The sequence below is a fragment of the Chiloscyllium plagiosum genome, unplaced genomic scaffold (assembly GCF_037043375.1).
Source record: "Chiloscyllium plagiosum isolate Xiang-an unplaced genomic scaffold, Cpla_swu_hap1 HiC_scaffold_30, whole genome shotgun sequence".
NCBI lineage: Eukaryota > Metazoa > Chordata > Chondrichthyes > Orectolobiformes > Hemiscylliidae > Chiloscyllium > Chiloscyllium plagiosum.
In genome coordinates this window covers 47,458,942-47,486,925 of record NW_028270168.1, presented here as the reverse complement: position 1 = coordinate 47,486,925, position 27,984 = coordinate 47,458,942, and the positions used below count along the sequence as shown (strand labels likewise).

At 45.3% G+C, this 27,984-nt stretch overlaps 1 protein-coding gene and 1 non-coding gene across 3 annotated transcripts in view; one reads left to right on the top strand and one right to left on the bottom strand.

Annotated features, from left to right (window-relative positions):
* Positions 1-27,984, top strand: part of LOC122563748 (mitogen-activated protein kinase kinase kinase 5) — a 172,836-nt gene that overhangs the window by 99,123 nt on the left and 45,729 nt on the right. For both annotated transcript variants that reach the window (XM_043717935.2, XM_043717937.2), the window contains 8 exons: positions 5,788-5,947; positions 8,169-8,322; positions 8,469-8,576; positions 9,417-9,466; positions 11,885-11,980; positions 23,454-23,538; positions 24,982-25,115; positions 27,116-27,243. In XM_043717935.2, coding sequence (XP_043573870.2) covers positions 5,788-5,947; positions 8,169-8,322; positions 8,469-8,576; positions 9,417-9,466; positions 11,885-11,980; positions 23,454-23,538; positions 24,982-25,115; positions 27,116-27,243 — 915 coding nt within the window. The remainder of the gene's footprint in view (positions 1-5,787; positions 5,948-8,168; positions 8,323-8,468; positions 8,577-9,416; positions 9,467-11,884; positions 11,981-23,453; positions 23,539-24,981; positions 25,116-27,115; positions 27,244-27,984) is intronic.
* LOC122563803 (5S ribosomal RNA) lies at positions 25,713-25,831 on the bottom strand. Its single transcript, XR_006315741.2, has one exon. It is a non-coding gene; the product is annotated as a 5S ribosomal RNA (ribosomal RNA).

Below are 27,984 nucleotides of genomic sequence, written 5' to 3'. Positions count from 1 at the left end.
CTCAAGAAAAATGGCAGCCTGGTGTCCTTATTAGACAAGCAGTAGGCTTGAAGAACACAGCCTCGGGAGGTGGAGAAGTCAACGTTTTGGGTGTAACTCTTCTTCAGCCATTTTATGTTTCAACTGAGAATAAATGTCATCCACACAGTTGTATGAAACCTTTGGGCAATTAGGAATGGACGATAAATGCCAATCTTGCCAGTAATACCCATATCCCCAGAAACGTTTAAAAGTATTTCAATCACCGCCCACCAGTCTGTAAGTAGAATTCACAGAATTTCACTGGTGTTACCAGTTCATCCATGTACACAAGATCCATTCACATTATCCTACAGTAAGCCCATCAGGCTTAGACCATTCAGCCCCTTGAACCTGCTGTACTAGTCTAGATCATCCATCTCAATGCCTTATTCCCACATTACCCGCATTGATGTCATCAGTAATTAGAAATCTTACCAATCTCTGTCTTGAACCTATTTAATTTCCACAGCCCTTTGAGGTAAGGATATCCAAACATGATCATCCTTCCTCATAAAAGCAAATATCTAATCTCATATTGCTGGTGCAGTATTTCAATCACCAGTGATTTGTGATAATTGTATGATCAAGGAAAGATTCTATCAGTTTGGGAGTGTATGTGTGTGTTTCACTCTATGTACGACATTAGGGAAACTGAAAAAGAGTTAGTAGAGTATTTACATATTTCAAAATAAGTCTTGGTTCAGATACTTTTCTTTTCTGGTGAATTGGCAATTGGAATGTATTTCTTCCCGGTTAGTATATATACTGCATATGCTGTTCTCAGCACGGTCTGCTTGACACTGTGGATTTAAACACAGATAGGGTGACCATTTCTCAGAATACCTCTGTACAGTTTGGAGCCATGACTCTGATCTCCTTGTGGCCGGCCATTTTAATCCTTCACCTTGCTCTCACACTGACCTCTCTGACCTTGCTCTGTTGCAGTGTTCCAGAGAAGCTCAACCTCAGCATCTTCTGGGCTTAACATTGTAGACCATACCCTCTGCATCCATTTTGTTCCCTTTTTATCATGTTTCAATGTTTACTTTACTTTTATGTTGTTTTTGCTTGAGCTGTTCACCACTCTGCCATTCACATCCTTTACTGTCATATTTTTTATTTCTTTACCTGTGTCATTACTATTCTTGTAGATCCAACTGTTTTGTTATTTAAACACTTCTGCTCTATCATCAACCTTCCCCATTTCACCTTCCTTATTTGACCTGTGGAAAACCTCCCATCTTTCTAACATTTCTCATGAAACATTGTAGATCTGAAATGTTATCTCCCTTCCAGCCATGCAGCATTTTGTGTCTTTATTTCAGCATTACTCTGTTCTGATTGACTTTCTGTATTCTGAAGTTATGCCACAGTCTGAACTGGCCTGTTTTATGGTGCTCATCCTAGGGCTGTCTACATCACTGTAAAGCTGGGACATATTGCCTAGCCCTCCTTTCCCTGAGCAGGTGCTAGTGGGATATCCTGCAGTCTGTGCTGTGGTGGAGCCCACACTGTTTTCACCCCCCGGATTTAGATCCAGAAGTGGTAGTGATTCACAATCTGCTGTCTATAATCCCAGCTGAAAATGTGTTGCTAGAAAAGCGCAGCAGGTCAGGCAGCATCCAGGGAACAGGAGAATCGACGTTTCGGGCATAAGTTCTTCTTCAGGGCTTCTTCCTGAAGAAGGGCTTATGCCCGAAACGTCGATTCTCCTGTTCCCTGGATGCTGCCTGACCTGCTGCGCTTTTCCAGCAACACATTTTCAGCTCTGATCTCCAGCATCTGCAGTCCTCACTTTCTCCTGTCTATAATCCCAGGCTGCCTCATTATTCTTCAAGTTGGTAATGTTCCTCATGAATGTCTGAAGTATCAGACCTTCAGATCCAGATGCCCTCATCCAGAGTCCAGACCCACACTCCTCCATTTTATTCTCTGTCCCTCCCCTCAGCCACTGGATAGCACGAGATTGGGTATACTTTAAAATCACAGTCCCAAAACCATTAAATTCACAATCTGACCTTCAGACTCTGCATTCCACATTCACAACAAAGTGAGGATCATTGAATGATGACTGCACAGGAGGCCATTCAACCCATCTGCAAGAGCAGTTTGCCGAATGCCACTCCCCGGCCTTCTCCTCTGTAGCCCTGCAACTTTACTTTCTCTTCAGGTGGTGATCCGGTTCCCCTTTGAAAGCCTCGACTAAAGCTGCCTTTCTGTCCGTCTGAGGCAGTACATTCCAGATTCAGACCACACCCTGCGTGAAAATGAGTTTATGAATCTCACTGCCAACTGTGGAGAATCTGGTCCTGGCAGAGGCTCCCTGTTCCCAGGGACCAGCTCCAGATCCAAAAGCCGCTGCTTGCTGAGGGCAGGGTGGCACGATGCTATTCTCGTGAAAAGTTTGATTGGTGGAAAATGAGCCAGAACTTGGTGATTGGCAATTCACAGGGTTTCTCCTCTTCACAATCACTGACCCATTTGTGCATGAACACTGCCATGATTCCGTCTTCATTAAATTTCAGCAAATCCTGTCCCATTATAATGGAAACACATATGTGCTTCGGGCATAGTTAGTATCCCTGGATCGGAAGTCATAGAGTCATAGAGATGTACAACACAGAAACAGACCCTTCAGTCCAACTCATCCATGCCGTCCGTGCCAGCACCGGGCCTATGTCCCTCTAAACCCTTCCTATTCAGATACCCATCCAAATGCCTTTTAAATGTTGCAATTGTACCAGCCTCCACCACTTCCTCTGACAGCTCATTCCACGCACCCAACACCCTCTGCATGAAAAAAGTTGCCCCTTAGGTCCCTTTTATATCTTTCCCCTCTCACCCTAAACCTATGCCCTCTAGTTCTGGACTCCCCCACCCTAGGCAAAATACCTTGTCTCTTTACCTTATCTATGCCCCTCATACGGGGAGAATGCGGGTAAGTGGAGTTGAAATGCCCATCAGCCATGATTGAATGGCGGAGTGGACTCGATGGGCCGAATGGCCTTACTTCTGCTCCTATGTCTTATGGTCTTATGATTTTATAAACATCTACAAGGTCACCCCTCAGCCTCCGACACTTCAGGGAAAACAGCCGTAACCTGTTCAACCTCTCCCTTTATCTCAAATCCTCTAACCCTGGAAACATCCTTGTAAATCTTTTTTGAACCCTTTCAAGTTTCACAACATGTTTCTGATAGGAAGGAGACCAGAATTGCACGCAATATTCCAAAAGTGGCCTAACCAATGTCCTGTATAGCTGCAACATGACCTCCCAACTCCTGTACTCAATACACTGACCAATATTGTGGTTCTGTCGCCGAGCTGGGAATTTGTGTTGCAGACGTTTCGTCCCCTGTCTAGGTGACATCCTCAGTGCTTGGGAGCCTCCTGTGAAGCGCTTCTGTGATCTTTCCTCCGGCATTTATAGTGGTTTGTCTCTGCCGCTTCTGGTTGTCAGTTCCAGCTGTCCGTTGCAATGGCCAGTATATTGGGTCCAGGTCGATGTGTTTGTTGATTGACTCTGTGGATGAGTGCCTTACCTCTAGGAATTCCCTGGCTGTTCTCTGTTTGGCTTGTCCTATAATAGTAGTGTTGTCCCATTCGAATTCATGTTGCTTGTCATCTGCGTGTGTGGCTACTAAGGATAGTTGGTCGTGTCGTTTCGTGGCTAGTTGGTGTTCATGGATGCGGATCGTTAGCTGTCTTCCTGTTTGTCCTATGTAGTGTTTTGTGCAGTCCTTGCATGGGATTTTGTACACTACATTAGTTCTGGTGAGTTGTTGTCTGAGAGTGGCTGTTGGTTTGTGTGCTGCTATGAGTCCTAGTGGTCGCAGAAGTCTGGCTGTCAGTTCGGAAATGCTCTTGATGTATGGTAGTGTGGCTAGTCCTTTGGGTTGCGGCATGTCCTCGTTCCATTGTCTTTCCCTTAGGCATCTGTTGATGAAATTGCGTGGGTATCCGTTTTTGGCGAATACATTATATGGGTGTTCTTCTTCCTCTTTTTGCAGTTCTGGTGTACTGCAATGTGTTGTGGTGCTTTTGAATAGTGTCTTGATGGAACTTCTTTTGTGTGTGTTGGGGTGGTTGCTTTCGTAGTTCAGGACTTGGTCTGTGTGTGTGGCTTTCCTGTGTATCTTTGTGGTGAATTCTCCATCACGTCTAGGAATGGGAGTTGGTTGTCCTTTTCTTCCCCTCTAGTGAATCGGATTCCTGTGAGTGTGGCATTGATGATCCGGTGTGTGTTCTCTATTTCTGTGTAGTGTACAAAATCCCATGCAAGGACTGCACAAAACACTACATAGGACAAACAGGAAGACAGCTAACGATCCGCATCCATGAACACCAACTAGCCACGAAACGACACGACCAGCTATCCTTAGTAGCCACACACGCAGATGACAAGCAACATGAGTTCGACTGGGACAACACTACTATTATAGGACAAGCCAAACAGAGAACAGCCAGGGAATTCCTAGAGGCATGGCACTCATCCACAGATTCAATCAATAAGCACATCGACCTGGACCCAATATACCGATCTCTACAACGGACAGCTGGAACTGACAACCGGAAGCGGCAGATACAAATCACTACAAATGCTGGAGGAAAGATCACAGAAGTGCTTCACAGGAGGCTCCCAAGCACTGAGGATGTCACCTAGACAGGGGACGAAATGTCTGCAACACAAATTCCCAGCTCGGCCAACAGAACCACAACAAGGAGCACCCGAGGTACAAATCTTCTCCCAAACTTTGAACTTTGACCAATAATGGAAAGCATACCAAACGCCTTCTTCACTATCCTGTCTACCTGCGACTCCTCTTTCAAGGAGCTATGAACCTGCACTCCAAGGTCTCTTTGTTCAGCAACACGCCCCTAGGACCTTACCATTAAGTGTATAAGTCCTGCTAAGATTTGCTTTCCCAAAATGCAGCACCTCGCATTTATCTGAATTAAACTCCATCTGCCACTTCTCAGCCCATTGGCCCATCTGGTCCAGATCTTGTTGTAATCTGAGGTAACCTTCGCTGTCCACTACACCTCCAATTTTGGTGTCATCTGCAAACTTACTAACTATACCTCTTCAGCTCACATCCAAATCAGTTATGTAAATGTTGAAAAGTAGTGGACCCAGCACCGATCCTTGTGGCACTCCACTGGTCACAGGCCTCCAGTCTGAAAAGCAACCCTCCACCACCACCCTCTGTCTTCTACCTTTGAGCCAGTTCTGTATCCAAATGGCTAGTTCTCCCTGTATTCCGTGAGATCTAACCTTGCTAACCAGTCTCCCATTGGGAACCTAGTCGAACGCCTTACTAAAGTCCATATAGATCATGTCCACCACTCTGCCCTCATCAATCCTCTTTGTTATTTATTCAAAAAACTCAATCAAGTTTGTGAGAAATGATTTCCCACGCACAAAGCCATTTTGACTATCCCTAACCAGTCCTTGCCTTTAGTGTGAGATTCTTAGTGAGTAGCAATCAGTTTGATCAATGTGGTTGATCTTAACTGTGCCTTGAAATGGTCCGAGTAAGCCCTGGTCAAGGGCACCTAAGGATAGGCAATAAATTGCCGGTAATGCCCATATTGTTTGACGGTTCTGTTTGAGAATCGGAGTTTGCACACGGCTTTGCAGTTTGTTTTATGAGAAATTAAACTCCAACCGCGGCTGAAGTGAATCTGCTCAGTCGGGCTCCCACGCGCATTTGAAATGTTTCTCGGGACTTGTATGGTAACGGAACTGGTTTTGGGGTTGTGCAGGTATGAAGCTGAGCAGCTTGTTGGGACGCAAGGGAAGTCTGGAGAAGATGCAGTTCTACTGGGACGTGGGGTTTTTCTTGGGTGCCAGCATCTTATTCAATGACCAGACGAAGATCATTCAGGCCTCAGAGAAGCTATACAGACTGAACGCACCTGTCTGGTGAGTCAGGACTCAGTAATTGAATCTGAAATGATCACTGCAATCTCTCAACAGATTTCAAAGAAACAATTATACCATCACTTTTTATGAATCAGCCAATTTAACTTGTCGTGAATCAAGTTCCTTGTCTGAACGTGACAATGTTTAATGTCCATACTTGAAATTGCATGACCTTTCAATTTCCCTGAAATTACTTTGTTCATGTTGCTTCAACTGCTTTCCACTGTCAAGTCTTACAACCTTCCCGGCTCCTTTGGAGACTAGTCCTAGCTCCCCATGACTGTGTGGTTCTGGTAACTCTCCAGTGTCCAGAGTGAAAAAGCCTCTTCTTTGAAGTTGTGCTGTGGGATGTTTAATATCCAGTGGAAAAGCAATGGGACTTTGCTTTCGTGGTGCTGCAGAGGTATGTCACTGGGCCAGTAATCCAGAAACCGAAAGCTGGGTACATAGGTTCAAATCCCACCATGGCAACTGGTGTTACTTTTAATTCAGTTAATGAATCGGGAATATTAAGCTCGTCTCAATAATGGTAACCATGACAACTATCATCAGCTGTTGTTAAAAACCCCTTTTGGTTCTCCGATGCTCTTTAGGGAAGGAGACCTGCCCGTCCTTACCCTGGACATGACTCCACACCCTCAGAAGTGGGTTTTACCTTACATGCCCTCTGAATTTGCCTCCCAGCAAGCTGCTCAATTCAAGGGCAGTTGGGAATGGGCAACAAATGGTGACTCTGCCAGTGATGCCCACATGCTAAGAAAGAAAAATAAACCACGAAAAGACAACACTGACAGCACTGTAGCACCTCCTCGGTACAGTACTGGATCAGTAAATGAGGCGGTCAGCATTTCTCATATCAAGGGAACACCAAACCCGGAGGAAGCGCGACCAAAAGTGCACTTACAATTTTGAGTGTGTGTGTGTGTGTACGTAGTGTGTGTGCGTGTGTGTCTGTGTGTATGTATGTATCTGTTTGTGCATGTGTGTGTGTGTGCGTGTGTGTGTGTGCATCTGTGTCTGTGTGTGTGCGTCTGTGTGTGTATGTACGTGTGTGCAGGTGTGAGTGTGTATGTATGTGTGTCTGTGTGTGCGCGTGCGTCTGTGAGTGTGTGTGTGCATGCGCATCTGAGAGTATGTTTGTGCATGTGTGTGCGTGTGTCTGTGCATGTGTGAGTGTGTGGATGTGTGTGTGCATGTGTGTGTATGTGCATGTGTGTATGCATGTGTGTTTGCATGGATGTGTGTCTGTATGTGTATGTATGTGTGTGTGCATGTGTGAGTGTCTGTGTGTATATGTGTCTGTGTGTGTGTGTCTGTGTGCGCGCGCCTGTGAGTGTGTGTGCGTCTGTGCATGTGTGACTGTGTGGATACATCTGTGCATGTGTGTGTGTGAGTGTGTGTTTGTGTCTGTGCATGTGTGAGTGTGTCTGTGTATATGTCAGTGTGTGTATGTGAGTGTATCTGTGCAAATGCTTATGTATATGTAAGAATGTGACTGTTTATTTTTGTGTGTGGATATATGTGAGAGTGTAAATGATTACACCCCTGGGAACTCTGCATGATTTGTTTGAACTGATAAATGTTTTGCTGGTGCATGTTTCACTTGTCTGGACCTTTCTTCCTTCCCAGGAAGGCTGCTCTACTTAACAACTGTCACAATTACAAAGGCCAGTTTGTAATTGGAACCCAGAGCTGAATAAGTGCACCTGAGTGTAAACTTGAACTAGGGTGAAGCAATATGACCCCAGGCTGATGAAGAGAGCAGATCAATCCTCATTCCGAACAGTTGAAAAGTTGCTGAGCTGTACTGTGCTTGGATAAAGGATTCAACAACGTTGATTAAAGTGGGAGTGCTTCACAGTTGGAAGGAGGAGTGGGTCAGTGTAACAATTATGAGGAAGATGTTTGATGTGGTCCCAGTCCAACCTGCAGGACAGCACCATTTCACAGAGCCTGGCTAAGAGAGGCAGTGGAAAGGCCTCACGTTAGTGAGCCTGTCTGATGTTAGACATGAATCTTCCCTTTGCATTTTGATTCCGTTCCAATTCCGCATTCCTGAATTAGAGAGACTTGTATTCTCCAGCATTGATCTGTCCTAGTCTGCACAGCATTTAAATTCACCACGTTTTATGGGTTAATGAGAAACCTATTTCGTACTGATAGTTTTGTCTCCTCCCCTTCTTTCACCCCCCTCCCTCCCCCCCCCTCCCCCACCCCCAAGGTACCTGGCATCAGCAATGGAGACCTACTTACTCTACAGACGCTTCAAGACAGACACCAAGGAGCAGCCTTTGGCCAAGCAGGACCTGGTAGACTTCTGGATGGAATTCTTATTGTCAATCTGCAGGGACAAAGCACCTGCAGACAAATTTCTGGTGAGCCATTATTGCAGGCACACTGAGAGTTTGGGCGATTGTCCCCGATGTGAATATGGAGCGATTTGATAGTTTGTTCAGTGCCCTTTATGAAGGAGAGACCTCGATAGGCAGTTTGAAACCTCAACTCTCACTTTCCTCAACAGGTCCTCATCCTGGAGCCAACAAAGATCTTCCAGCCCACGCACCTGACCGTGAGCAGCACTGACAAGGACAAGGCTGTGAGCATGTGTCATGTCTCACCCGCTGAAGAGGTACCTGACCATCACGTGAACCACACCCCTTTCCCCAATCCCCCTCCCCCCCCCCCCCCCCCCACCACCACCACCACCACCACAGTAATGAGATGGCATGCTGCTCATTCCTGATAAAGTCTGGTGCCATAGTTGCACAATCGGGAGAGGTGCATAGTGAATTAGCCAGAAACTGATATTGGTGCTTAAAGGGTTAAACCCTGGGCTTGTACTTTTCAAAGGTCAAAGGACATTTGGAAGGTTGTGGATGCTGAGGGCAGGATGGGACTGAGATTGCTAGACTTTGGTTAGTGTCTGTATTCAAGATTCGTCAGGCAAATAAAGAACGTTTGATCTCTTACGTGGTGACATTCTTGACCTTTAGTCAATGACCCCCTTCATATCCAAATTCTGTTCTCCCTGTGTCTGCGTGGGTTTCCTCCCACAATCTAAAGATGTGCAGGTTAGGTGAATTAGCCATGCTAAATTGCCCATAGTGTTGGGTGCATTAATCAAAGGGAAATGGGTCTGAGTGGGTTACTCTTCGGAGGGTTGGTGTGGACTTGTTGGGCTGACGGGCCTGTTTCTACAATGTAGGGGAATCTAATCAGCCCCTTTGATACTTCTCTTAGGGCATAGCAATGGAATCCTTCCCAGAATCCAACATGAATAGAGACCCCCAAAAAGGAATTTGGGATGTGGCTTGGACCAAGAGTAGACTCAATTCCTTGAGTTTTATTTTAAGTGTTTCCATATCTTGGGAATTCCAATGTTGGAAACGAAAAGGAATGATGTTGATTACTGAATGTCTTTAACCTGCCTGGTTTGAGACCCATCTTTCTCTCGCTGTTTTATTAACAGAATGGAATCCACACCTGGACATTCAGTGCAGCCTCCATCCGTGGTGTCAGGTACGTGCCCGGTGACTGTGACAATCTTGGAAAAGCTATCAGTGCCGTTTGTAAATTAATGAAGAGAACATTCTGGAAGCCTAACGTTGGCTGCGGGCATTGCAGTCTGCTGTGTTCCGGGTCACCAATTCTACCCAAGTGAATTCCTGAAGTTCACAGTACACAACCTCCAGCACACCCACTCAGTCCAAACAACTCTTTTCAGCTACAAAATCACACAACACCAGGTTAGAGTCCAACAGATCGAATTGGAAGCATTGGCTTTCAGAGCGCTGCTCCTTCATCCAACATGACCCTTTTTAGTGTTTGTGATATGTTGAGAATTGGTTGGTGAAAGTGTTCAAAGGAAATAAAAAGGAAACACCACTTTTTTTTTTAAATTGCACCCGCAATGTTTCTCTGGCAGTGGCTGCCAACAGTGTCCAGGAGATTAATGGTTAATCTTCCCTGTAGCATTGGCAGTTCTTATTCCAGAGCTGAGTTGGAGGAACAATCTGTTCTCAACCAAACCGGATGTGTGCTGGAAATGATCCAAGGGTTTTAAAGGAATAAAACAGGTATTTTGACCATGAATGAGAAAGTGGAAGCTTGGGGGAAGGTAAGACACTGAAGAATAAGCTAAATACAAGGCAAAAAGTCATCCCTTTATGCTTGACATTTACTTTAATGGCTCACCTCAATTCCCACCTCAAACATTTGATGCTGCACAGTAGGATTGACTGGGTCAGTTCATTGATACCACATAAAGCAGCAGCAAGAAAGGTTTAGTGTGTAGTGAGTGCTGGGGGGTGTGGGAGGGCAGTGATGGTTCCAGCAGCAGCGGTGGGTGACATCATAGTTTGATAACTGTTACTCAGTTGTGGACCCAGACACTGCCTGTGGCTGGCATGTTTTACCCTGGAAATTGCTGGAGAAACTCTGCAGGTCTGGCAGCACCTATGGAGAGAAAGCAGAGACAAGGTTTGAAGTCTTGTGACTCTTTCTCAGAACAGTAAGCAGCTAAGAAAAGGTGGTATTTATACCAAAGGTGAAGCTGGAGGGTTGTGAGGGGGCCATTTGTGGAGGTGAGTGGTAGGTGGAGATGGAGCCCAGAGAAAGAGAGAGAGATGAAAGGGGAAGAACAACATCTCATTTTCTGCTTGTGGACCCTGCAGCCATAAGAACTTAACATCAAGTTCAATAGCTTTAGAGCCTGATTCCTTCCTTCCATGTTTCTTTTACCCATCCCCACCCCTGTTAGGACCTGGGTTATATTCAGTACATCTCATCCATTCTCTCCTACTCTTAGCTCTTATTATCACTTAGTCAGCTTTTCACTATCCTGGCCTACTATCCATAATCTCTCCGTTGACCTACCCTGTTTTCTCTCTCTTTCTCTCTCTCTCTCTGGGGCTTTGTGTCCAGCTATCCACTCACCTTACACACGTACTGTTATACATACACACTCTTTCACATACACACTCTCACACACACACTCTCCCACACATACTCAAACACACGCTCTCACACAAACTCACACACACTCTCACACATGCACTCACACACACACACTCTCTCACACACACTCACACTCACACACTTTCTCTCACACAAACACTCACATACACACACACTCTCACACACACTCTCACACAAAATCTCACACACATTCTCACACACACACTCTTTCACACACACACACTCTCACAAACACTCTCTGACACACACACGCGCGCTCTCTCTCACACACACACTCACACATGCTCTCTCACACACACACTCTGTCACACACACACTCTCACACACACACACACACACATGCTCTCTCTCACACACACACTGTCACACACACACACACACACACACACACTGTCACACACATTCACACACTCTCTGACACACACGCTCTCACACACATACACACTCTGACACACACACTCTGACATACACACACGGACAATCACTCTCTCACACTCTCATACACACACATTCCCTCACACACTCACACACACATACATTCTCACATGCACACACTCTTACGCGCACACTCTTACATGCACACAGTCTCTCTCACACGTGCTCACACATGCGCGCACGTGCATGCACACATGTCTGCACTCTCTCACATGCACACTCTCACACGTGTACATGCACACACTCTCACGCACTCACAAGCGTGCACACACTCTTCCCCCAACTTTGTTTTCAGCATAACAGTTCTGACGTAGAATCACCCGACTTGAAACATTAACTCTACCTCCTTCCCACAGATGCTGCTTGACCTGCTGAGTTTCATCAGCAATTTCTGTACCAGATTTCCAGCATCCTCAGTCTGCTGTTTGATTTTAGTGTTTTACCCAGTGTCCACTGCTGAAATGTCCCAGGTTGAGGTCATGTGTTGAGAGTAAAGTATGAACTGTGCTGTCTCCTCTATTCCAGTGTCTCAAAGTGTAACGAGCGATGCTGCTTTCTCTATGTGCTGCACAACTTTGATGACTTCCAGCTGTACTTCCCCACGGAACTGCACTGTAAGAGGTAGGGCTCACTTATTTATATTCCTTAGGAGTATTTGACCCAACTAGCCTGTGCTGGCTCCATCCACGTTTAACTACCTATATTCTTTCATGGAATGTGAGTATCTCTGGCTTGGTCAGCATCTATAATCCATCTCCAGTTGGAAGGTGGTGGTGAGCTGCCTTCTTGAACTGCTGCATCTATAGGATGTTGGCACCCCATGTTGCTGTTAGGGAGGCAGTTCCAGGATATCGTTCATATCGTTTCAAATCCTGATGGTGTGTCTTGGAAGGTAACTTGCTGTTGCTGGTATTCTCATGTCTGTGTTCCCCATCTTTGTTTGGATGGTGGAGATCACCTCTTTATCCAACTGTAATGGCTAGTTTCTGCTCCTCTCTTGCTTATATATCTTTCTATATATCTTGCTTATATATCTGTTTGAACTCGGATTTCACCAGTTTCCTCATTTCCCCTCCCCCCACCCTGTCTGAACTCGGATTTCACCAGTTTCCTCATTTCCCCTCCCCCCACCCTGTCTGAACTCGGATTTCACCAGTTTCCTCATTTCCCCTCCCCCCACCCTGTCTCAGTCAAATCCATCAAATTCAGCACCGCCTTCCTAACCTGCAATCTTCTTCCCGACCTCTCCGCCCCCACCCCAGTCTGACCTATCACCCTCACCTTGACCTCTTTCCACCTATCACATTTCCGACGCCCCTCCCCCAAGTCCCTCCTCCCTACCTTTTATCTTAGCCTGCTGGACAAACTTTCCTCATTCCTGAAGAAGGGCTTATGCCCGAAACGTCGATTCTCCTGTTCCCTGGATGCTGCCTGACCTGCTGCGCTTTTCCAGCAACACATTTCCAGCTCTGATCTCCAGCATCTGCAGCCCTCACTTTATCCTCATATATATCTTTCTAACCTCCCTTCAGCTATTCGCCTTTTGAATTGAATGTGATAGCAAGTTCGTCATTCTCCCCACTCTCTGGGAGTTAGCAGTGACTGTCTGTTATGCTTGTTGTCCCAAACTTTGATTTTCCTCATAGATACATTTTCTTTACTTACACTTACACTTTCAAAGCCTCACACAAATCTTGGAAGACCTCTATCAGGTGCCATCTCAGCTTTCCTCTCGAGAGAGTAAAGAGGTTTGCAGACAATTAGAACCTCCCCGTTGTGGTATCATTTTTACAAATTTCTTTGTATTTTCTCCAAAGGTTCTTTTTCTCTTGTTGATAATTTGACGTACAGAGCTGGGCAGAATTTTAATTGGCTGGAATTTCACGCTCTCCTGATTGGTGGGTTTGAAAGCTGGGGGTGATTTTCTTAAATCCAACAGGCAGCTTACCCACCTATCCCTGCTCTCTCCGCCCCTTCAACAGCAGTGGAATTAGCATCATATGACTTGCCCACCAGTGCAACAATTGAGGCCCTTCAACAAACAATTAATGGACACTGACGGACAGCCGACCACTGCTAGGTTAAAGCCAGCAGAGAGAGAGGCCTATGCCAAGCAGTCAGTAAGGCAGGTACCTTGTCCCAGCTGGTAGTGGGCAGCTGGAAAGTCCCACCTTAACTGGACACCAGGTCCGTTGCCTCAGGTCTTGCCTCACACTCGTTTCAAATCCTGATCTCACCGCCTTGCTAACCCTCAAATATTCTCAGTTTCAATTTATCACAGCTTTCCATCTCTTTGCCCAGTTTCGCTATCAGCCGTGGCTGCTGCTGTTGCTATGTTGAGAGATGCTAGCTCTTGATTGGTTGGCAGCTCTATGAGGTGGAATTTCCTATCGCTGAGGGACAGAAAGCCACCTTTGGTCTCATTACTGAAGCCCTGTGCTGCTAATTGACTGATGGGCAGCCACTTATACCCTTGGCCACTTACCCACAACAGTGCCTGGTGAAATTCAGCCCATTATGCAGCTTTCTACTTTTAGAATAGGAGGAGGCCATTCATCCCATCAAGCCAGCTCCCCCATTCCATTGGCGTCATAGAAATGTATAGCATTGGAACAGACCCTTCGGTCCAATTCATCCTTGCTGACCAGATATCCCAAGCTAGTCTAGTCCCATTTGCCAGCACCCGGCCCATATCCCTCTAAACCCTTCTTATTCATATACCCACCCAAATACCTTTCAAAATGCTGCAATTGTACCAGCCTCCCCCACTTCCTCTGGCAGCACATTCCATACACGCACCACCCTCTGTGTGAAAAATTTGCCCCTTACATACTTTTATATCTTTCTCCTCTCACCCAAGACCTATGCCGTCTAGTTCTGGACTCCCCCACCCCAGGGAAAAGACCTTGTCTATTTAACCCTATCCATGCACCTCATGATTTTGTAAACCTCTGTAAGGTCACCCCTCAGCCTTACGGCACGGTGGCACAGTGGTTATGGGCGGCACGGTGGCACAGTGGTTAGCACTGCTGCCTCACAGCGCCAGAGACCTGGGTTCAATTCCCGCCTCAGGCGACTGACTGTGTGGAGTTTGCACGTTCTCCCCGTGTCTGCGTGGATTTCCTCCGGGTGCTCCGGTTTCCTCCCACAGTCCAAAGATGTGCAGGTCAGGTGAATTGGCCATGCTAAATTGTCCGTAGTGTTAGGTAAGGGGTAAAAATGTAGGGATATGGGTGAGTTGTGCTTCGGCGGGGTGGTGTGGACTTGTTGGGCCGAAGGGCCTGTTTCCACACTGTAAGTAATCTAATCAAAAAGTAATCTAATCTAATCAGCCTCTGACGCTCCAGGGAAAACAGCATCAGCCTATTCAGCCTCTCCCTATAGCTCAAATCTTGGCAACATCCTTGTAAATCGTTTCTTTCAAGTTTCACAACATTTTTCTGATAGGCATGAGACCAGAATTGCACGCAGTATTCCAACAGTGGCCTAACCAATGTCCTGTACAGCCGCAACATGATGTCCCAACTCCTGTACTCAATGCCCTGACCAATAAAGGAAAGCATACCAAACACCTTCTTCACTATCCTATCTACCTGCAAATCTACTTTCAAGGAATTATGAACCTACACTCCAAGGTCTCTTTGTTCAGCAACACTCCCTAGGACCTTACCATTAAGTGTATAAGTCCTGCTCTGATTAGCTTTCCCAAAATGCAGCACCTCACATTTATCTGAATTAAACTCCATCTGCCACTTCTCAGCCCATTGGCCCATCTGATCAAGATCCTGTTGTAATCTGAGGTAACCTTCTTCGCTGTCCACTACACCTCCAATTTTGGTGTCATCTGCAAACTTACTAACTATACCTCATATGTTCACATCCAAATCATTTATGTAAATGGTGAAAAGCAATGGACCCAGCACCAATCCTTGTGGCACTCCACTAGTTACAGGCCTCCAGTCTGAAAAGCAACTCCCCATCACCACCCTCTGTCATCTACCTTTGAGCCAGTTCTGTATCCAAATGGCTAGTTCTCCCTGTATTCTGTGAGATCTAACCTTGCTAATCAGCCTCCCATGGGGAACCTTGTCGAACGCCTTACTGAAGTCCATATAGATCACATCTACCACTCTGCCCTCATCAATCCTTTTTGTTGCTTCTTCAAAATTAGACTTGGACCACTTTGTTCCAGAGTCACCCAAAAATATATTCTTGGTTCCTCCATTTTCTTGTCAGTGTATGTTCCCCCTTTGGAGAAATCACCGACTTGCGTTCTGTCAGATTTCACAAGGAGGCTGGGAATTCCCAGCTCTACCTTTCTGCCATCCTTCTCAGTGCCTTCACTGCCATGATATTGTCAGGTTGCTGGTCTGACACCTAGTCCAAGATGAGATATAACTCCCCCAAGTCTGACACTGAGCAAACTGAAGAAATTATCTTCAGTCTCTGCTGCAAACTCTGTTCCTATCCGCACTATCCTTTGCTGGCCACTATACAGGCCTTGTGACCTCTGATCAATCCTGAGCTGAGCTCGGAACCCTCATTTCATCAAGTGCCAGGGGCACCTACTTCCACTGCTATAAATTCATGCCTCTTTGCCACTTCCTGACCCTATTTGAACCTAAGAATTAGGAACAGGAGTAGGCCTGACAGTGCCTCAAGCCTGCGCCATCATTTGACAAGATCATGGCTTATGTGATTGTGGCTTGAACAGCCATTTCTCTGCTAAGGTGATAGATTCTCAACGAATAGGGGAGTCCAAACCTATCTCCCTCTGCCCTATCAATATCAATGACACACAGCCTCACTGATTTCTGTGGGAAAAGAAACAATTCTCCTCATTACGTTTTTAAATGGGAGATTCCTTGTTTTTAAACTACGTTCCCGAATCCTAATCTCTCCCGTTAGGATAAACAGCATCCACCCTGTAAGGAATGAGTTGAGTGAACATTCTCAGAGTTGTTTCTGAGCTGCTGACTCACTCACCCATAAGTTTCAAACTTGATGATTCCAATTTCCTGCCTTCCAAACTGCATAATCATCTCCCTAAACTTCAGCGCATCTGAAATTCTCTTACCTGTTCCTAAACCTATACCAAACCATTCATCTATTGCCCTCGTTCTTGAGGACTTGCAAATTTCTTCAATTTAAATTGCTCATCCCTTTATTCAGATCCCTCCATGGCTTTAGTTCCTGAATCCACAATCCTCCTGGATGCTGTCTGACTGTGCCCCCATCTGCAATACCCATGACCATCTCACCATCCTATTCCTGCACCACTGGCAGATGTGTCTTCAGCCATTTCGATCTTCTGCTCTTGACTCCCATCGCTAAACCCTTTTTTTCCCTTCCATACCCTGCTTCACCCTGAAGACTTGACTTAAAAACCCGTCCTTTGGCCAAGCAACACTTATTGACCCTTCAGTGTATTCTTCACAAGGGCAGGTAACGTGCATGCCGCACAAATACCAGACGATGACCAACTGCAGCAAGAGACAATCTAATAGCTGCCCCTCAACATGCAATGGTATTGCCATCACTGAGTCTTTTGCTACCAACATCTGGGGGTTACCACTGATCAAAAATTGAACAGGACAGGTCATATAAACACTGTGGCTACAAGAGCAAATTAGAGGCTTGGAGTACTGCTACGACTAACTCACCTCCTGACTCCCTAAATGCTGTCCCCATCCACAAGACCCAAGTCAGGAATGAGTTGGAACGCTCCCCACATGCCTGGATGGGTGCAGCTCCAACAACACTCAAGAAGCTTTACACGCAGCAGCCTGCCTGATTTGGCACCACGCCCACAAACATTCACTCCCCCAGCACTAGTCTACCACAGCAAGATACACAGAAGATACACGGCACCTTCCAAACACACGACTGGTTCCATCTGGAAGGACGGGGGCAGCAGATATGTGGGAACACCATGTCCAGTAAGTTCCCCTCCCAGACACTAACCATTTGGAACTATACTTCCTATCTTGAGTCACAATTCTGGGTCTCCCTCCCTAACAGCGCTGTGGGTATCCCTCCATATCAAGGACTGTAGCAGTTCGGGAAGGCAGCTCACCACCACCTTCTCAAGAATACTTAGTGATGGATAGTAAACACTGGCCTTACCAATGTTTCCTGCATCCCTTGAAGGAATTCTTTCAAAACTCATGAGCAGATTTTCTCCTGTTGTTTTCTCCCAGGTGAAGCTTTTCTCTCAAAATACAATGAAATGTGAAAGTGAACCACTGATTTCCAGATTAATTCTTCACTGGCACAGCAGATAGAATTACAGAATTTGCAAATTAGTGTTAATTTCTTTACATCATTTCCAGGAAGCAAGCTGCTGTTGTTGATTAGTTAAAGAAATTACGATAACAACGACTGCCTGCTGCTGCTGCTACATCTGTTGTTTTGTTGATAGTTCCTGAAGCTTCCACACATTTGGCAGCCACATGGTCCGCTGCTCATTCGCAGAAACCTGTCGCCCCCTGTAGTCCATCCTCAGCATTGCCACCGATATTCAAATGCACGAGAGAACTCAAAACATATACTGTTTCACAAGGAGAAGGCAGCAGAGCTAAGGGCTTGCGTGTCACAAAGGTAGTGTCCCTACATCTGGGCTAGGAGGCCAGGGTTCAAGTCTCACCTGCTCCAGAAGTGTCTAATAATATCTGAGTGGGTAGAAGAATCTGGAAGAATATCAACACACATGACTATTCAGCTCAATCTATATGTGTTGGTGTTTATATACGAGCCCTCTACTCTTATTCCATCCGTAACCTGCTTTGAGTCTATATTTCTCGGGCAGGTCTTGTGGTCCAGTAGGTACTGTCCCTGCCTCTGGGCCAGATATTCTGGGTTCAAGTCCACCTCAGCACTTGATGGTGTAACGCAGCTAGACAGATTGGTGACTGATCTGTAGGTCCTTCAGATGCTCCATTGGGAGGCAGTATGAGTGGGTAAGATCCCTGCTAGACCACATGCGAATGGTAGGAGCAACCCAACAGGCCCCATGTTAGAGGATTCCATGTGCCAGGTCTTAGCAAGAGCAAGCAGCATCCTTATTCTGACGGACAGCTGTGTGCACTCATGCTTCTGAAAGTATCCACTGTACTACTCTCAAACTTGACCTACTCTTGGGAAATAAGGCAGCGCAGATTACTGAGGTGTCAGTGGGGAAGCACGTTGGGGCCAGTGACCATAATTCTATTAGTTTTAAAGTAGTGATGGAAAAGGGTGGAGCGGATTTAAAAGTTAAGGCTCTAATTTGGAGGAAGGCCAATTTTGACGGTATCAAGGCAAGAACTTTCAAACGTCGATCGAGGGCAGGTGTTTGAAGGCCATTTGGAAAGTGGGAAGCCTTGAAAAATGAGATAACGAGAGTCCAGAGACAGTATAGTCCTGTTAGGGTGAAGAACAAGGCTGGTAGGTGTAGGGAATGCTGGATGACGAGAGAAATTGAGATTTTATTCAAGAATAAGAAGGAAGCATTGCTCAAGTATAGACAGCAAGGATCGAGTTAATCCCTAGAAGAGTATAAGGGCAATAAGAATATAAGTAAGGAGGGCAAATAGGGGACAGAACCTTGGCAAATAGGGTTAAGGTGAGTCCAAAGGGATTCTACAAATACATTAATGATAAAAGAGTAACTAGAGACAGAATAGGGCCCCTTAAAGATCAGCCAAGTCACTTATATGTGGACCTGCAGTGATGTGGGAGATATTAAATGAGTATTTTGTATCAGTGTTTACAGTAGAGAAGGATTTATAATGTAGAGAACTTGGGAAAATAAGTAATGACATCTTAAAAAATATCCATATTACAGAGGAGGAGGTGCTGGATGCTTTGAAATGCATAAAGGTGGATAAATCCCCAGGACCTAGTCAGAACTCTGTGGGAAGCTAGAGAAGTGATTGCTGGGCCTGTTGCTGAGATATTTGTATCATCAATAGTCACAGGTGAGGTGCCGGAAGACTGAAGGTTGGCAAACGTGGTGCCACTGTTTAAGAAAGGTGGTGAGGACTAGCCAGGGAACTAGAGACCGATGAGCCTGACATTGGTGGTGGGCAAGTTGTTGGAGGGAATCCTGAGGGACAGGATGTACATGTATTTGGAAAGGCAAGGACTGATTAGGGATAGTCAGCATGGCTTTGTGCGGGGGAAATCATGTCTCACAAACTTGACTGAGTTTTTTGAAGAACTAAAGAAGAGGATTGATGAGGGCAGAGCAGTGGATGTGATCTATATGGACTAAGCTAAGGTGTTTGATGAGGTTCCTCATGGTAGACTAGTTAGCAAGTTTAGACCACATGCACTACAAGGAGAACTCACTATTAGGATACAGAACTGGCTCGAAAGTAGAAGACAGAGGATGGTGGTGGAGAGTTGTTTTTCAGACTGGAGGCCAGTGTACCACAAGGATCAATGCTGGGTCCACTGCTTTTCATTATTTATATAAATTATTTGGATGTGAACATAGGAGGTATAGTTAGTAAGTTTGCAGATGACACCAAAATTGGAGGTGTAGTGGGCAGCAAAGAAGGTTACCTCAGATTACAACAGGATCTTGAACAGATGGGCCAATGGGCTGAGGAGAGGCAAATGGAGTTTAATTTAGATAAATGTGAGGTGCTGCATTTTGGAAAAGCAAATCAGGACAGGACTTATACACTTCACGATAAGGTCCTAGGGAGTGTAGCTGAACAATGAGACCTTAGAGTGCAGGTTCCTAGCTCCTTGAAAGTAGAGTCACAGGTAGAGAGGATAGTGCAGAAGGCATTTGGTATGCTTTCCTTTATTAGTCAGTGAATTGAGTACAGGATTTGAGAGGTCATGTTGCGCTGTACAGGACATCGGTTGGCCACTTTTGTAATGCTGTGTGCAATTCTGGTGCCCTTGCTTTAGGAATGATGTAGTAAATCTTGAAAGGGTTCAGAAAAGATTTACAAGGATGTTGCCAGGGTTGGAGGATTTGAGCTACTGGGAGAGGCTGAACAGGCTGGGGTTGTTTTCCCTGGAGTGTCGAAGGCTGAGGGGTGACCTTATAGAGGTTTACAAAATTATGACGGACATGGGTAGCGTGATTAGTCTTTTTCTGGGGTGGGGGAATCAGATTGAGAGGGCATAGGTTTAGGGTGAGAGGGGAAAGATTTAAAAGGAATCTAAGGGGGCAACCTTTTCACTCAGAGGGTGGTGCGTGTACGGAATGAGCTGCCAGAGGAAGTGGTGGAGGTTGGTACAATTGTAACATTTAAAAGGCATCTGGATGGGTGCATGAACTATTTAGAGAGAAATGGGCCAAATGCTGGCAAATCGGACTAGATTAAGTTTGAATATCTGGTTGGCATCTGTGTCCTGCTATACAGCTCTATTCACCCTCACCAAGGTTCTCGTGATTTTATAAACTTCTTTAAGGTCATCTTTCAGCCTCTGATGCTCCAAAGAAAATAGCCCCAGCTTATTCGGGATTCTATGAATTCAATACCATGTGAAGTGGTTGATGCCAAAACACGGGGCGACTAGATGTAGCACTTGGGGCGAATGGGATCAAACATTTTGGGGAGAAAGCAGGGTTAGGCTATTGAGTTGGACGATCAGCCATGATCACGATGAATGGCAGAGCAGGCTGGAAGGGCTGAATGGCCCTCCTCCTATCTTCTGTTTTAAAAAGACTTGGGCAGAATGGTGGCAGACTGGTTAGCGCTGCTGCCTCACAGCGCCAGGGTCCTGGGTTTGATTTCAGCCTCAGGTACAGAGGTCTGTACAGAGTTTACACATTCTCCCCCATGTACCAGTTCCCTCCTATAATCCAAAGATGTGCAAGTTAGGTGAATTGGCCATTCCAAATTGCTCATAGTTAGCAAGTTTTGAGAAGATTTGTAGCTCAGGTTGGGGCTCTAGATGCAATTTTGCTTACTGAGCCAGAAGGTTTGTTTTCAGACGTTTCGTCACCATACTAGGTAAGATCATCAGTGAACTTCTGGGTGAAGCACTGGTGGTATGGCCTGCTTTTTATTTATGTGTTTAGATTTCCTTGGGTTAGTGACTTCATTTCCTGCAGTGATGTGAAAATGAAACCAAAAAATGAAACCAGACAGATCCAACATACCACGCTTCTACTAATTACCCATAATTCATAAACCAGGAGCCCCCCGCTCAGACCCATAATCCCGCTATCTGGAACGCCAACTTACAGATTGGCCATGGAGCTACGTCAAAGATTAAAACACTTAGAACAAGACTTACGCCACACCATCCACTCCACCCAAGAATTCTTGAACACCATCAAAGACACCAAGATAGAAGAGAATGAAATAATGGTCTCCTTTGATGTAACAACCCTGTTCACATCCATCAACATCAACCTGGCCAAGAAAACACTGACTATACTATTAGAAGAACCAAAGACACATACATCAAAACACCACCAACTTCATCAGCAAGGACAGTATCGTCAAGCTAGTGGGCCTATGCCTTACCACCCACTTCATCTTCAACAACAAAACCTGCAGACAAACCAACAGAACACCCATGGGGTCTCTGATGTCAGGGTTCTTACCAGAGGCAGTAACGCAGGGATTCAAACAGCTCTGCCAACCATCCAACCCAAACTTTGGATCCGCTATGTGATGACACCTTTGTCATCACTAAACGAAACAAATTAGTGGAAACCTTCAAGAGCATCAATAATACCCTTACTGGCATAAAATTCACTAAAGAGGAGGAAAATAACAACAAATTGCCATTCCTAGATGTTGCAGTAGAGTGAGCAGCCAATGGGGAACTTCAAACCAGCGTCTACAGGAAAACAACACATACAGAGCAAATACTGAACTACAGAAGCAATCATCCCAACACCCACAAACAAAGTTACATTAGAACATTATTTCAATGAGCCACCACACTCTGCAGCAGAAGAACACGAGGAGCAGAGGAAAATCACCTATACAGTGTATTCAAAAAGAACAGATACCCAATGAACACAGGCCGCCGTTTTCTCAGCAACAGACAAAACACGTCCAAAAACCCTAGCCACTCTTCCCTTCATCAAAGATATCTCAGAAATGACTGCCAGACTACTCAGACCTCTTGGCATCATGGTAGCCCACAAACCCCCCAACACACTAAAACAGCAGCTAATGAACTTGAAAGTCCCTATACAGACAATAAGCAAAGCTAATGTCATTTACAAAATACCTTGCAAGGACTGTAACAAACACAATATTGGACAAACAGGTAGAAAACTAACCACCAGGGTACATGAACATCAACTGGCCACAAAATGAAATGACCCACTCTCACTAGTATCTTTACATACAGATGAGGAAGGACACCACTTCAGTTGGGACCACACATCCATCCAAGGACAAGCCAAACAGAGACATGCATGAGAATTCCTAGAGGCATCGCCTTCCAACCGGAACTCTATCAACAAACACATTGACTTGGATCCCATTTACCACCCCCTGAGAAAAAGAACAGGAAATGACATCACCAACCCAAGGAAACCTAAACACATAAATAAAAAGTGGGCCATACCACCAATACTTTACCGGAGGCTCACTGATGATGTTCCCTAGCATGGTGACGAAATGTCTGAAGACAAACCTTCCAGCTCAGCGAGCAAACCTACATCTATTGCCTATAGTATTGAGGGTTGTGTAGGTTAAATGCATTAGTCAGGGGTAAATATAGGATAGTAGGAGAATGGATCTGGGTGGGTTACTCTTCAGAGGGTCACTGTGGATTTGTTGGGTCGAGTGACCTGTTTCCACACGATAGGGATTCTATGAATTCTATTCAGCCTCTCCCGATAATTCAAACCCTCCAACCTCGGCATCGTCCTTGTAAATCTCTTCTGCAGCCTTTCAAGTTTCACAACATCTTTCTTAGAGCAGGGAGACCAGAACTGAATGCAGTATTCCAGAAGTGGCCTAACCAATGTCCTGTACAGCCACAACATGACCTTCTGACTCCTGTACTCAATGCACCAACCAATAAAGGCAAGCATACGAAACACCTTCTTCGCTACCCTATCTACTTGTAGTGGTGACCTTCCTCAAATGCTAACACCTTTCTGGTTCCTCTTTGTCAGGTTCTGTGAGCTGCTGAATTCTTTCACTGAGGAATCCCAATTGCAAGTTGATGATGCACTGAGAGTGACAGAGGAGCTATTGGAGGTGAGTAACACACTGAGTGACTACTTTACTTTAACACATTGTGAACACATACTCAACTGCTGTGTTGTCAGGACTTTAGTAACTTGCTGCCAGATCAATTCCAGTGTCTGACCAGTCTGATATGAGAGCAACACATCCACAACAAGCAGCATTCATTTTGATAGCCACCTGGATATAATGAATCGTCCCAAGCCTCTTCAACTTGTCAAACAAAATTTGACAATGATCCACACGAAAGGTTGTCAGGACAGACAACCAGCAGCTTTGCCCAAGAGACAGCTTTTAAGGTTGTTTTGAAACTAGTAAATCTGCTTTTGCACGACGTGAGGGGTTAATTGGCGATACCAGCATTTGTTGTCTGTTCTTCGTTGCCCTGTGAGGGCAGTAGGCCCAGCCCAGGTAAAGATGCAGATTTTCCTCCCTGAAGGACATTACTGAACCAGATGGATTTTGATGCCAGTGATGGTCCGACACGAAGATTCACTTTCATTGCAGGTTTACTTTCACTTAATTGATTGAATTTAAATTCCACAAACAGCCTGGTGGAATTTGAACCCATGATGATGGTTTTACTAATTCAGTGCCATTAGCCCTAGGCTTCTGCTTTCTCCTTAAGGAAGTGAAACGTTACTGGGAAAAGGCAGGCATGTGGATGTGAGGGATGTCAGATCAACCATGATCCTCAGGAATGATGTAGCAGGTTCAAGGGGCCAAACGGCCTTCGCTTGTTCCTATTCCTTGTGGACTTACGCCCAGGCCTCAACCCGTTTTTGTGCTCGGTTCCTCAAAACCTTAACTCCTTGATACTTCAAGAATCTATCAGCTTCCTCTGGTAGCGATCTAGCCTCCATGGCATAGAAAACATAGAAACATAGGGGCTCAGTGGTTAGCACTGCTGCCTCACAGTGCCAGGGACCTGGATTCGATTCCAGCCATGTGTGGAGTTTGCACATTCTCCCTGTGTCTGCATGTGTTTCATCCGGGTGCTCCGGTTTCCTCCCACAATCCAATGACATGCAGGTCAGGTGAATTGGCCATGCTAAATTGCCCGTAGTGTTCAGGGATGTGTAGGTTAGGCGTATTAGTCAGGGGTAAATGTAGAGTAATAGGGTAGGAGAATGGGTCTGGGTGGGTTACTCTTTGGAAGGTTGATGTGGACTTGTTGGGCCAAATGGCCTGTTCCCACACTGTAGGGATTCTGTGATAAGGAGCAGGAGTAGGCCATTTGGCTATTCAAACAGACATGGCTGACCGTCCTGTTCCCAAATCCATTCAATCCCTTTAGCCCTCTGTGGGATATAAAATTCCAAACATTCACTACCCTCTGGACAAAGAAATCCCTTTGCATCTCAGTTTTAACTAACTGTCCCCTTATTCTACAGCTGTGTCCCTTAGTTGCTTGTTATGTAACAGCTTATCTTTCTTCCTTTTCGGACTGTACAGTACAAGTATGAATACACTGAAAATGGAGAAAGGCTGATTCTGGGGAAGGGAACATATGGGATTGTGTACGCTGGACGGGACATGAACAATCAAGTCCGCATTGCCATCAAAGAGATTCCAGAAAGGGACAACAGGTAATAATTGGAGCTACTGACTATCACATGGATGGTCAAACACTTTCAACACCACATACTTCACTCGCATTTTAATATAAAAATACATCTCAAACTTCTTGTCAAAGGTGCCTTTGAGCAAACCTTGACAATTGAAAATAAAGGATTGGTGAGACCCAGTCATTAAATATATTCAAGACCAGCATTGGTAGATTTCCAGATATTAAAGATATTAAGGAGTGGTGTTTTGTAAACTAGCAAGTCATGAAAATGGTAACATTTGGTGATCTTGATACTGGTTGCATTCGATTTTGCCAACCCATGGAAGCAGAGCTTGTTGCAAAGTTTTCAATAATCCAAGGTCATTGAAGGGCATTTATTGTTCACAGACAGTTAGTGAAGTAACTCCCCTCAGGCCGGTATTCTATCACCAAGATATCCTTTATTTACAAGTACAGAGTCCTTGACTCCGATCCAGCTCCCTTAGAGCTAGCTCTCAGAGTGAGCAGAGCCTCTGACAGTCCTGTCCATTTTTTTATTTTTATATTTTTTTTATCTTTTTTCTTTTTTTTTCTTTTTTTTTACAAAGTGCACAAATCTTTATTCAAATTCCACCATAGCCTACTGCACCTGGTATTCCCAGGCGGTCTCCCATCCAAGTACTAACCAGGCCTGAGTATCCTTAGCTTCCGAGATCAGACGAGATCGGGCGTTTTCAGACTAGTATGGCCGTAGGCCAGTCCTGTCTATTTTTTTTTTTTTCTTTTTTTCTTTTTTTTCTTTTTTTTTTTTTTTATTTTTTTTTTTTCTTTTCAGGTGTGAGACACAGTGAGAGACACAAAGTGCACGAATCTTTATTCAATTTCCACCACCAGGAAGATAGGAAAACACCCGGGTGGCCAGTGACAAGCACTGCCCCTCACATCAAAGGGCAGTGCTGTGCAGTCCTGTCTATATCTGTCAGCCAGGGCTCCCTGATTGGATCAGATTAATAGCCCCAATCAGGGACTCATATTCTCTGATGTCCACCTGGCTGACTTCATTACAATCACTGCAGTGTGAGGAACAAAGGAAGAAGTTCCATGCTGCTGTTTTCTGTACTGCCTGAAAGGCCATCTGACTCAGTGTGTTTAGGACTCAGGAAACATCCTGGGAGGCGATACACAAAGTTAACTATTGGGGTAGGAGTGCTCAGAAGAAGCCAGTAAATCCCTATCAGTTCAGTGCAGCAGAGAGTGGATTGAAAGGAACCCACAAGAAGAATTTGCTTGGTGCAGCTGAGCAAGATTAGAGCTCAGAAAAACCAGGGGCAGTATTAGCTTGGTGAAACCAGCTGTCTGTGGAAATTTGACATTGTACCAGTAACTAGATGCAATTTTCACTACCCAGGGGAGTACAGATCCTATTGGGAGGCAGAGAAATCTACCAATGAGTCAGCAGGACATTGAGGCAGTCTGTGACAAAGTGACTTTGAGGAATTTCAAATCTAGGGCCTTGAAAGAGAATAATTGCAATCCCTTCTGAAGTTTTAATGATATTTGACTGTCAGTGTCACTCATGTCTGTGGTATGGGGGTGGGAGAGGGGGAACGATGGGTGGGTGGTGACGTGTATGAGGCTGGGACTGAGAAATCCATGTGATTTGTCACAGCCCCCATTTGCACATTGATGTGGTCTGTGGGTTTTTTTGACCACAGTAAAGAAAGTGGGCTGGTGTCTTCGCAACAATCTGGAACAAAATAATTAGTGAAAGGAATACCAGATTGGGGTAAAACCCCTCTGATTTGTCCATATCCACCAGGGAAGGAAATCTGCCAATCTGACCTGGTTTGGCATCCATGTGACTCCAAACCATCAGCCAATGTGGTTGACTCTTAATTCCTCTGAAATGACTGTGCAAGCCACCCAATTGTAGACAACTCACCATCACCTGCTCCAGGGGGATTAGGAATGGATAATAAATGTGACTTTTACCTTTTCCTCCCAATAATTGCACTCCTGCTCCCCCCCCCCCCCCAACAGGTACTCTCAGCCTCTTCATGAAGAAATTGCTCTCCATAAGCGCTTGAAACACCGGAATATTGTCCAATATTTGGGATCAGTTAGTCAGGATGGATACATCAAAATCTTCATGGAGGAGGTCCCAGGAGGTAAGCTGCTTCTTTCCAAAATGAATAGCTTGGGATAATGTACAAGAGGAAATGGAAGCATGGCATGTGGGAAATTTATCATGCTTGGGAGAAACTAGATTCTCCTGGTGTCATATCGGGGTCCTTTATAAACTAATTGTGAGACCAGTTAGTCAACAGCTCCATTTACATTGTGTCACACAACTCCCAGGATGGTCACGTGTGACATTAATCAACCATTAACATTTTTCATCTTGAAATGCCAATGCATCGTGAAGTGTGACTATCCTTCCCATCCTTCGTGGTTTGCAGATTGACCTCCAGGTGATTTACAGGAAGCTGATCAAGCTGTTGTAATACTGTTTTGAAAAGGAGGTTGTATAACTACAACCGAAAAACATTGAGAGTGATCATTCCTGTCCTTCCTCAGCAGTCAAGGCACTTTGAGTGTTTAGTCCCAGGACTGCACCAACACGTTAATCCTCGTGTTCATCATTAAAACCCCGGAATACCCTGGGTGACAGAGACAGCTTGTGTGTGCAAGCATGAGTCATAGTCAACTAGATTTACAGCGCAGAGAAAAAAAAATCCCTTCCATCCATTGCCCCTGTGCTGGTCAGAAACAACGACACCTAACTAACCTGAGCCCATTTTCTAGCACTTGGCCCACAGTGCTATACTCTGGGCGTGAGAGTATTTCTCATGAGAAAAGGAGAATTTTTTTCACCCAGATAGTGGTGAACTTGTGAAATTCTCTGCTCC